Raw genomic sequence first — 12,374 nt, forward strand, 5'->3', positions numbered from 1 at the left:
TAATCCACCCCTAACCCCATTTAACTCCACAAATCTCTAACCAGACCTAAGGTAAACTATCCAGCTGCTCCCTCTTATCAAGTATATATGTAGCCTCTAACTTCCATATTTGTCTTAAAGAGAAGCTTGCAGCAGGTCTACCACATTTTACCATTGACCACCCTCATCACAGAATTTGAAAAGGATAATGTCTAGAACCAAATGGTATGTATGTCTAGACTATAAACTTAAATGCGCTGCATTGTTTTACACAACAGGGTCTTTTTGAGCCATTGCGCTCACTCATGAAAGGACAGTATCAGTACAGAAAAAAAGTCTACCTGGCCGTTGGAAGCAGGCTTTTGCCTGGTGCTTGAGAAGGTGGGCTTTCCCTTACTAGTGTTGGCATTTTAATCTCAAAATCTCTTGGCACATTCTGGATATTAGGTTCTGTGAAGGTTATCCGTCCTAAAATCAAGAAGAAAAAAATTAGAAAAATAAACCTGACAATCAACCAATCGACAGTTTTTGTACCTCAGAATGATCTTTCTTAAATTCAGCTGGGGGCTGGCAGGATGGTTCGGTGGGCAAGAGCACTTGCTTCCTAGCCTAACAACCTGAGGTAAACTCCAGAACCCACACAGTAGGAGACAACTGACTCCCACAAATGTGACATGAAACACATGCATGCATAATACACACACACACACACACACACTAAATAAAATAAAAAGATTTTTTTAAATGTGCTTGATAATGCTAAAGTGGCTTATATTTAGAATTTTAACATATTCATCTGATTAACAGCGGTAAAATGAACACAAGGTCATTCTGAATGCACTCAGCTACAATATCATGTTCTTCACTGAGCTAGTTCTCTAGAAACGCTGCAGTGACAGGAGGCACCCTGGGACCACAGAAGGAAGGCCAAGGCAGCATGACAAAGGGAGCAGACACGAACCTCAGGGGACACGGCTGCCTGGCAACTGGGATGGGGGGGGGGGGCACAATACAGAACACCTGGGACAGAGCAGCTGGACACTAACAAGGACAGCTGGGACCAAGAAGGAGATCTGCTCCAGTGAGGGGAAGCCACAGAGCGCCATTTCACCTTACCTCAACACCGTTAGTCAAGAGTCAACAACCACTCTGACAGGGCTGGAAGCTAGAACCAGATACAGGACCAGTTTTGTAATGGGTAGAAACGATTTTAAAGGAGTTTCTATAGAGAATATTTCTTATAAAGCCTTTATTCCATGTTATTTTACATTTTTTGCATCTATTTGAAGCATATAAACTTTTTTTTTCAAAACACCACTTTGGGGAATTGTTCATGCAATTCTTGCTTTATGATACGTTCTTCATGGCAACCGGCTCTCTAGGAATCACTACATATAACTTCACCTTCTAATGAATCAAACATTTTAAATGGCTTGGACATTATTTTCCTAAATATACTCCTCACTTGAGATCTTTATTATTTAGCTTACAGCAAAAAGCGTATTTAATTCATAGCAGCTTTAACAAATTTCATTAAATGGCTCATTCCAAGTTACCAAGGAACAGACAGCGGAAGGAAGGCAGAGCCTTCCCTCCTCAGCACACCGTCCTCTTCCACACACTCCTCAGCACACCGTCCTCTTCCACACACTCCTCAGCACACCGTCCTCTTCCACACACTCCTCAGCACACCGTCCTCTTCCACACACTCCTCAGCACACCGTCCTCTTCCACACACTCCTCAGCACACCGTCCTCTTCCCACACACTCCTCAGCACACCGTCCTCTTCCACACACTCCTCAGCACACCGTCTTCTTCCACACACTCCTCAGCACACCGTCCTCCTTCCACACACTCCTCAGCACACCGTCCTCTTCCACACACTCCTCAGCACACCGTCCTCTTCCCACACACTCCTCAGCACACCGTCCTCCTTCCACACACTCCTCAGCACACCGTCCTCTTCCACACACTCCTCAGCACACCGTCCTCTTCCACACACTCCTCAGCACACCGTCTTCTTCCACACACTCCTCAGCACTCAGCACCCTGCCCTGGTCTATTAGTTGCATCAGTGTGTTAATACTGTCTAACAAAAAAGGTAAAAAATAAATCTCAGAGCATGAATATACATTAATGAGAATAAATTCTAATCATCAAACAGCTTTGTCATGCTCAGCTAAACTTCTCTTTCTGTATTACTGAGTATTACAGCAATTATAAAGACTCATTAAATACCGCATTTCTAAAGTGATAACAACACAAACAGAAGTGAGAAGCAGCAAATAAACATGTAACACTCTGGAACTCTGGAGTTGATTTTGTTTTGGCACCATGTGGTCATATGAATGGTAACTGTCCCCATAGTCTCAAATATGAGGACTTTGTCCCTAGTTGGTGGCACTGTTTGGGAGGTTATGGAACTTTTAGGAGGTGCAGCCTTGCTGGAAAAAGTAATCACCAGAGCAGGCTTTGAGGGTTTCCAGCCTCCCCCCACTTCCTGTTGCTCTCTCTGTCTCCTGTGTGCAGATGAAACACAACCTCTCTTTTCTGCTCCCGCTGCCCCCACCCCCCACCCCCCCACCACACCCCCCGCTATGATGGACTCCAGTCCCCGGAACCTCCAGGGAAACTAAGCCCTTCATCCCTAAGTTGCTTTCGGTCCTGGTACTTTATCAGAGCCAAGGAGAAGGGACTACTACACACCACATATCTTATTTAGTTTCTAATAGTTACAGATATTCCAAAGAGAAACTTAAATATCAACAAGGCAAGAAATGACTAGGAAGAAGACACGAGCTTATTAGGGACAGAGGAAAAGAGAAGGTTATTCAGAAAAAGAACTGCCGCCACCCACAAGACAGCAGCTTCCAGCAGTCTCTGTACTAAACAACACAGGCAGGGGTGCGGGATGTCCCTTTACTCAAGAGAGCTCTTAGCGACTTGACTGACTGATTCGGTGCTGATCTTGTCTCAATCCATAGCATTGAGTTCAGAGCTCCATTTCTGCTCTCAGATGGCACAATCTCACCACCAATCTAAACGCTGCATCCATGATGTGTTCCCACTGCCCTTTCTTCCCCTCAACAGTGTGTCCGGCAAGTAATCACCCAGAACATAAGCAGCTTTTCTCTACTGTATCACACTCAGAACACTCTACAGCTTTCTATTTGTGCAAAATGAGACAGTTAACATACCGATGCCCCTGGGCCTACAGAGACTCGGCTAGAAAACAAAGGGTTGGGTTGGAGTTAACTAAGAACCCCAAGTCAAATACAGACTCAAATACCGAATCTCGCACCAACTCTGATGCTCTCCAGCTGCTCTTCCCAGTATCCAGGCGGTGTCTAGCTGTGTGTGCAGGCTGCAGTGACCCTCACCGGGGATGGACATGAGCCCCTGGGCCATCACAGATATTACATGGGAAAGTCTGTCCCTCTCTCTCACCTGTAGCTGTGTGTGACTGTGATACAGGGTAGATCCTTTCCATTCTGAGAAAAGGGTTCAGGCGCTTTTCCCGCTGCAGAGGGAAGACCACTTTGGTAATAGCATTACTGATTCTTCTCCATTCCAGTATCAGGCCTGGCAAAGGATGCAAGGCCTTTAATTTATTTAAAACTTCCTGGAAAGAAATATAACAAGGTTAAGGTTGGAATCTTACCAAATTCAATGGTAAATCAGAATCTCTCTTGCATAAATGAAAACATCTCAAAATTTAGTCTGATAAACCCTATATCCATAACTCTGAATCATTGTCGAGGTGTTTTTAGAAGTTTTAGAAGTCACTATAATGATAAATCTGTAAGACAGCAATATGGAAATGCTGAACACTACCAATTTATAGCTATCTTTAAAAGACAAAATCAATGGAATATCACTTTCACGTAGTATCCACTTCTCCATACCCTAAGAGTTACATCATCTTTTCTTTCTACTTTTTCTCTTCCATCTGTCAGTGACTAGAGGCATTCACCGTCAGTGACTAGAGACATCCACCGTCAGTGACAGAGGCATCCTAGTAGTCTTCCTTCTTGCCCTGATACAGAAGTTCCATATCAAGAAAATCGAGAAGCGTTTATTTAAAGCAAGTGTTTCTATGCTATGGCCCTTACAGAATAGAAGCTAAGGCATCAAAAGGACCAGCCAGCCTCACAAGAGTTGTGCTAGGAAACAGAGTTGTGGACACTTTCCAGGACAGATGAATTGCTCTTAATGATGTCAGGGTCAAAATTCCACAGAAGGGCAACTGGACAGCTCTCCACAGCCTATGTGGCTACATTTCTCTAGCCCATTTTTCCAACAGAAAGTCAGTAAGCCAAGTACTTCTTTCCCTCTCTTCAATTAATGCACTGTTCACAGACAATCACTAGCAAAATTCCCTTGAAAATGACAGATTAAGAGTCTTAAAACAAATCCATGGAAAATTTATTTATTTTTCTTGAAACTGAAAAAAAAATATTTTTCTGCTGTAACACTTTCATGTTCATGAAATCAAATTCTACTAAAACCCCGAGCACACTGGATAATAACAAGCAATGTCTGCAGGTGTGAGCTCACAGACATCCATAGTTTCTTAGGACAGAGCTGCTAACTCAGATTACAGTCCTGGTGCCCAGGCTGCAATGTCTCCACAGGGCATTCCAGGATTCTGAACCACCAACCAGTCTGCTCACTCCAACCTGGATAAGGTCATGTGGTGCCTTATGGTGGCTCTTGAGGTCACCAGCACTTTTTCATGGCACCAAACAGCTAAAAGTAGTTCCGACTCCGCCCTGAGGGTCCCCCAAGCACCTTGCTAGTGCTGAACTGTCTTCCCAGCCTTAGGTGGTGGCCACTCTCTTTCCCTCTTCTGGTAGAACCCAAAGTTTTCTTGCTGCCTTGCATTTTCATCTCTCCATTCGGTGGTAGCTTCAGTTCCAAAAACAAAACCTGTAAAAATTAACATTTCCTCAGTCACGAAACATACTCAGAAACACATACCACACACAAACACAGACACACACACACACACCACACACAAACACAGATACACACAGACACACACCACACACACACAGACATACTCGCCACACACACACACACAGGCGCGCGCGCGCACACACACACACACACACCCCACACACACATACATACACACACACACACACATGCACTCTACTCTCCATAAAGAAAGCCCTGAAAGCACTACTGAACCCAATACAGATAAAACACAGGCCTCAGAAAAACAAAGTTTCTCATGTTCTTTAAACTACAAAACTCTCTAGATTAATGGGGCATTTTTATTAAGGTTTATAATATTTATTGATCATTTACCATCTACGTGATGGTCACTTAGTATACATTTTACATTTATTGACACAACCTTCTGAGGCATTTAATCACAACTCTCATTTCACTGATGGTGAAACGAGACATAAGGAGTTGATGCACTAACTACTCCAATCCAAGGTCATGCAGCTGCTGGCTAATGAATGGAGGAGGTGGGACTTTAATCCAGAGGCAGGCTCCAACAGCAGCCTGGGATCTTGACTAAACCTTACATTACTGACTACACACAGAAAACACACAACAATTGCTACTCTCCAGTATAGGGAGACCCCTCCTCCCCCAAAGCCAACTCCAACTCCCTTTACAGGGAAAGATGATGTTGAGAAGAGAAAACAGAGAGACTACCAACCTGTAAAAATAAAACAGGAGTAACTTTGTCAATATTTCAGTAAGGTTACAAAAATCTGAAATTATGGCTAAAATAGAAAGGTCACAAAACCTTTTTATTTACATCTCAGAAAAATATCCAATTTCCCTTTCTGAAGAAAGATGTTGGAGGAAAGAAGCAGGTGAGGGCTTATGAAGGAACTGGCATCATGAAACCACAGCGACACTGTCATGAACTCCACCACCAACTACAGAGTGATGGCTACCCAGAGAGTGCCCGCCACCCCGGATTCAGGCACATCTGGACCAACATCCAAGCCTCCTTTACAGCCTTAGCTCAGAGTACAGATACAGCTTGTCACCTGGCGCTACAACACTGTCCCCAGTGCATTTAAGTGTTGGTATTTAGAAGTGTACAGAAAGACAAGCTGTGACACACATCCTTTTAACTAGAAGTTCCTCTCCATGTCTCTAGTTCCAAGACACTACCTGTGCGATGTCATCTGCACTCGTAAAGGAAAAGCTGTGGCCAGCCAGCTGATAGGCCTGAGTCTCAATGGCGTCCAGCTTGGCTTGCATGATGTGCTTCTGACTTTCACATTCCACAGTACTAAAGCCAATTCCATTCAGTTCTAGCAAGGCCAGGCAGTACTGGGAGGGCATCTCCACTGCACAGAAAACATCTGAAAGGGAAAATGGGAAATGCAATGGTAAATCATCACCTCAGCAATCGGTCCATTCGAATTGCTGAAACCACCCAGAACTGGTTCAGACAATCCACAGCAGTTACCCAAGCTGTCGTTCAAACCCAGTCTCCTGAACAGGTCCCCAAACCAATGAAAGGTGGCAAAGGATAGGTCATTTAAGCACAAGATGCTATCCCTGTCTGCAAGAGTAGAAAAGCTGGCAATCTTGTGAGCAAGCTGAACTAAAAGAGACATTTCTCCTAAGACTTAGAAAACATTCGCTGTTCAAATCATTCAGAAAGGATATAGCTGATGCACAAGAGAACAAGACTATTTGATCCCAAGCACCTTAAGACATGGTCACTTAACAATATTTATTTCACATCATGCACCCCAATCCCACGCATTTCCATGTCCTTCCATATCCAGCCTCCACCCTTGTAATCCCCCCAAAGAAAATAAAAAATAAAAATTAGAAAAAACCAAACAAACAAACCAACAAATGAAAAGCCGTCTCTCTGACCCCTCTAGGCAATGACTGCCTCCTCCATCAACGCAGCCTTATGTGCATGTACCACTCTGTTCCCCCTTCTTTCCCGCATTTTACTGGCACTAGAAGCTGCCATGTGTCACATAAATCACCCTCTGTCCAAACAGCTGTACTTGCAAATGGTCATTGCAATGCGTCATTAGTCTAGTTCAAGGCCTCAGGCTTCTGCAACACCGTCAATACTGGACCTCACAGAGACTCTCAGATACTCTGCTGTTGCCCTGAGTCATGGACATCCTGCGGCTATGGATTCCCAGGACCCGTCCCTTCATGCACTCTAGCAGCATATAGGTGGGAAAGATGTTGGGGTGGGCCAACTCAAAGCCCTAGATCTAGGTGGTATGTGAGTTGCTCAGCTCATCAGCTCTCCTGCACCCATGCCACCCACCAGGGCCAGCTTTCCCGCTGGCCAGGAGAGGGGCAGGGCCAGCTCTCCCACACCCACTTTACCATCACTGCCTTCGGACATCAACATGGCTCCAGGCCGCAGTACTGACCACAGACAGCTGCATGGCCTTTGGTGGTCACACAGACCAGGGCTGCAGTAGGACCGTGGACCCCGATATGGCCCTCAGTGGTAGCCAGGCCTGGACATCACCATGGCCTCAGGGGGCGGCGCAGGCTTCTCACATGAGGATCAGGCTGTTCCTCATCTCCAGTTCTGCCTTTCTTCACAGAGCACAAACTGATCCACTTCTTCCTCTCCCATCTTTCCACCACGCTCACTCGCTTCTGGCTTGCACCCACCCAATCCTTGAATTTTCTGAGACAAAAATCTCATTATATAGCTCAGGATAGACTCAAATTCACTATGTAGCTCAGCCTGGCCTCAAAATCCAGACCTTCCTACTTCAGACTTCCACGTATTTGGGATTAGAGCAAGGGCCTTCATATTCATATAAGTGCCTAGCTTATAATTCAGACAGTTAATACATTCCTAAAAATTACAGATCAAGACTCTAGCATGATCTTCAGAAGTCAGTGGGAATGACAGACTCTCTAGGACACCTGCCCTGAGGCAGATGGCAGAGACTGGACAGGAGCTGTGACCCAGCCTTATTGAGCACAAATGCAGGAGCACCGCTAGAGCATGGGGGCCAATCTTCCCTCTCCTTGATCAGTCTACACTGGCCTAAAGAGGCTGAGATTAAGACAGGAAAGCTCCTTTCTACACAGGAGCTGCTACCGACTATCACCCCAGAAGAACATCCTCTAGGAACATACAAGTCAAGTCAATGTGGACTCACTCTCTACAGTCCTGCCCTGTGGTACCGGGAAGAAAAAGAGGCTCTGTGGGAGAGGTAAAATAACCATAGCAACAGTGTGAGAATGAGCACATACGATGCCTCATTGATTTTTACATTGGACTTCCTAAGAACCAGACAGAAGACTTCCACTAGTTTGGTGTAGGTCCTAGCCAGTAAGTGAGGCAGCACCAACTCAAGCTATACATCTTCAGCACACTGCTCTGCTGTTTCTGGTTATCTATGGATCAGTCAAAAATCTCACAGTATAATTTCCTCATACTGAAGACAACCTTGACCCCTTCATCATCTTCATTATATATCATTTGGGACACTCTCAAGTCAAGAAGTCTGTCCTAGGCCAGCAGACTTCTCAAGAAATCCATGGTGTCTTGAGAGAAAAGGAGAATCATAAGACTTTCCTTTGCTAAAGAAACTATTAATAGCTCTAAACAGAAGATGGTTCCTCTTTTAAATTACATGAAAGATCTGTTATATGAATAAAATCATTTGGTAAAATTCAAATATATAACTGTCAAAACTGAATATGATACCACTAATTCTACTCTTTATAAGGCCAGAGGTCAGAAATTATGGTAGAATGAGCACCAGATGCATACCTTGCAAGTAAATTATTAGAAGACACCACAGCATTTGATATGACCATGGCAGCAATAGTGAGCAACGTCAGACTGAGGACTTGTGACAGACACTGTGCAGTCTGCAAGTCTTTAGGGGAAAACCAAACAAAGAAAAAACCCAGGTTTGTTGACTTCCTCAGTAGGTAACCCAGAGGGTTTGCATAAAATGTGTAATTTATCCACCTGTGATCAAAGAGTAGCTAACGATATGTACATATTATCCCAGCCTATAACATCAAATGTATGAACTCTGCTTTTACCATGAAGGTTTTCCTTCTGCAACGAAGAGTTGAGTTGGTTCATGGAGTTGAAGATGAGAATAGACTCCACAGATGCTCTGTACCGTCCAGAGTGCTCAGTGTTCACATTTAGCCCCAGGCTCTGAATTCCTTGGCCTGTCTCTATTCCTTCAAGGAGCGGAAGCTCCTGGGGAAGAAAACTGGTCACTATGCTATGAAGAGTCGGCTCCTTAGAATCTGGGTCGAGAAGCCAGCATGCCACCTGAATGAGACAGTAATCAGACAATTTGCTTGATTTTTTTCAAAGCCATTTAATGCATTTCCTCTTAACATTCATTTAGTGGTCCTTCCAACCCTGCAGTGCTGTGGCCGGCCTGGTTCTGAAGCAGGCTTGAGAGCCAAGGACCTCTCAGTTAAACACAGCCTGTGTCTAGGAAAGAAGATGAAGCTTTCTCTACTCTGACTGATTCAAACTAAGCTACACAATAAAGATGTGCCTCTGTGGTTTTAGGTTTACTTAGCTCTTTTTGTTTGTTTGTTTGCTTTTCAAGACAGGGTTTCTCTGTGTAGCCTTGGCTGTCCTGGAACTTGCTCTGTAGACCAGGCTGTTTTCAAACTCACAGAGATGCACCTCCCTCTGCTGGGATTAAAGGTGTGCACCGCCACTGCCTGGCCTACTCAGCTCTTTGTACATCAGAAGACATGCACACATGTTTACCACTAAAGAACGTTTCCAGGGGTTGAGAATGAGCTGAGCTGGTGAAGTGCTTGCTGAGCAGGCATGAGGACCAGGGTCCAATCTCCAGATGCACGGAAACGGCTGAGAACGGTGGTAGAACTTGCCATCTCAGAGTTGGGGAGGAATAGACAGGCAGATACGTGAGGCCTGATGGCCATCCAGTCTACCTAAATGGTAAGCCATCGGCCCTGGAGAGAGGCACTATCTCACCAAACAAGAGGGACGCTCCTGAGGAATGACACCTGAGGTTGACCTTTGACCTTCCTAGGCACATGCACCACATACACATAAAAAGTTAGCATCCAGAGTATCAGAGAGCCTTTGCTTCAAAGCGGAGGTCTTTCATCAGAACAACTGGTCATTTGATTGTTATTTTTAGCTTCCACATGAGACTAAAAACCCTATAGTTTCTAATACTAGGTCTAACAGATCACAAACTGGATTTGTAATAAGCAAATCTAACTTCCTGAATCCTTTTAAAAATTATGATGCCTCAGTCATTTCTTCTGTATGTTATGAATAGAATTTTGAGCAAGAAATGGTGGCTGACAGCAGCAGTCCTTGCACCCGGGAGGCTGAGGCTGGTAGAAAGCTATGAATCTGGGGCTAGCCTGGACTAGATGGTGAGTTAGCCTCGGCTACAAAGTGAAATCCTGTCTCAAAAAACAAAATGAAAATAAAAATAAAAAAGAAAGAGAAAAAAAAAAGAAAGAAAGAAAAAACAGAAAGTTTTATAGGGGAGTACTGAATGAGAGAATCTGACATAAAAATTACTATTTCTTATTTTAAAATGACATTTTATGAATAGTTTATCTTTTTATATCACAATACTATGGGTAATAAAACCATTAATGGAAATTCCAAGTAGTGTTAAGGTTTAATAAGAATGTGCTATATAAATCTAGAAGGCCACTGTAGCTGTAATGAGAGACTCATGTCACCCATATTCTTGTTTGGATTCCAGAACATCAAAATTAAATGATAACTTTTAATCTAGTAAAGGTCAGTTTAGAATCTTTGTCATTCTCTCCACACAAAACACAAAACAAAACAAAACAAAACCCTAGAGAAACTAAGACATTTGGTGGAGATAACTCATTGGCAGAGTGCTTACAAAACACTGATCAATTCCCACCACTCTATAAAAAAGAAAGGCTCCTGTCCAAGCCTACTGTGGATCCCACAGACCATCCCCGCCCCTAGCCTCCCCTTTCCCAGGCCTCCAACACCAGCAAGTACTCCCCATGAGCATACCAGTCAAGCAGGTCACTAAAACAAGCAACACTCAGCCAACACACTATCTGAAAATCCAGAGAGGAAAGAAAACCAAAGAACAAAACACCCACCCAACAAAGACAAACCCAAAATCAGCACCTGGACCTATAATCACCACAAAGCCAGATACCTAGACGTCAGCATAAGAACGCAATAACAGCCAAGCTATTATGTCTCCACCAGAGCCCAGTTATGCTACCACAGCAGGCCCTGAATATTGCAACACAGCTGAAGTACAAGAAAAAAGACCTTAAAACCAACTATATGAAGATGCTAGAGGTCCCTAAAGAGGAAATGAATAAATCCCTTAAAGAAATCCAGAAAGGCACAAACAAACAATTGGAGGAAATGAATAAATAACTTAAAGGAAGACAAACAAACAAATAATTGAAGGAAACAAACAGTTCAAGACCTGAAGATGGAAATAAAAGCAATAAAGAAAACACAAACTCTAGGAATTCTGGAAATGAAAATTTAGGTGTGTGAACAGGAACTACGGAGGCAAGTTTCACCAACAGAATACAAGAGATGGATGAAAGAATATTAGGAGTTGAAGATACCATAGAAGAAATAGATTCACCAGTCAAAGAAAATGTTAAATCTAAAATATTCCTGACACAAAATATCCAGGAAATCTGGGAAACTATGAAAAGACCAAAACTAAGAATTACAGAAATAGAGGAAGGAGAAGAATCACTGATCAGAGGCCCAGAAAATATTTTCAACAAAATCATACAAGAAAATTTTCCTAACCTAAAGGAGGACATGCCTATAAAAGTATAAGAAGCTTACAGAACACCAAATAGATTGGACCAGAAAAGAAAGTCCCCTTGCCACATAATCAAAACACTAAACATACAGAACAAAGAAAGAATATTAAAAGCTACAGGGAAAAGACCAAGTAACATATAAGGGCAGACCTATTAGAATTACAACTGACTTCTCAATGAAGACTCTAGACGCCATAAGGGCTTGGACAGGTGTGCTGCAGACTCTAAAGGACTATAGATGTCAGCCCAGATTACTATACTCAGCAAAATTTTCAGTCACCATAGATAGAGAAAATAAGATATTCCATTTAAGATTTAAACAATATCTATCTACAAAGCCAGGCCTACAGAAGGTGCTAGAAGTAAAAATCCAACCTAAGGAGATTAACCATACCCATTAAAATACAGATAAATAAACAATCTCACACCAGCAAAATCAAAAGAAGCACACACACACACCACCACCAATAATAACAAAATAACAGGAATTGACAATCAATTGTCATTGATCTCTCTCAATATCAAAGGTCTCAATTCCTGAATAAAAAGACATAAACTAACAAAATGGATGCAAAAACAGGATCCATCCTTCTGT

The 12,374-nt window shown here is 43.2% G+C and overlaps 1 protein-coding gene across 1 annotated transcript in view; it reads right to left on the reverse strand.

Annotated features, from left to right (window-relative positions):
• Positions 1-12,374, reverse strand: part of Polq (DNA polymerase theta) — an 82,313-nt gene that overhangs the window by 14,671 nt on the left and 55,268 nt on the right. The window contains exons 19-23 of the mRNA XM_059277138.1: positions 9,017-9,257; positions 6,125-6,318; positions 4,772-4,909; positions 3,428-3,602; positions 321-447 (exon numbers count right to left, since the gene is read on the reverse strand). Of these exons, the coding sequence (XP_059133121.1) occupies positions 321-447; positions 3,428-3,602; positions 4,772-4,909; positions 6,125-6,318; positions 9,017-9,257 (875 nt within the window). The remainder of the gene's footprint in view (positions 1-320; positions 448-3,427; positions 3,603-4,771; positions 4,910-6,124; positions 6,319-9,016; positions 9,258-12,374) is intronic.

The sequence above is a fragment of the Peromyscus eremicus genome, chromosome 12 (assembly GCF_949786415.1).
Source record: "Peromyscus eremicus chromosome 12, PerEre_H2_v1, whole genome shotgun sequence".
Taxonomy (NCBI): Eukaryota; Metazoa; Chordata; class Mammalia; order Rodentia; family Cricetidae; genus Peromyscus; species Peromyscus eremicus.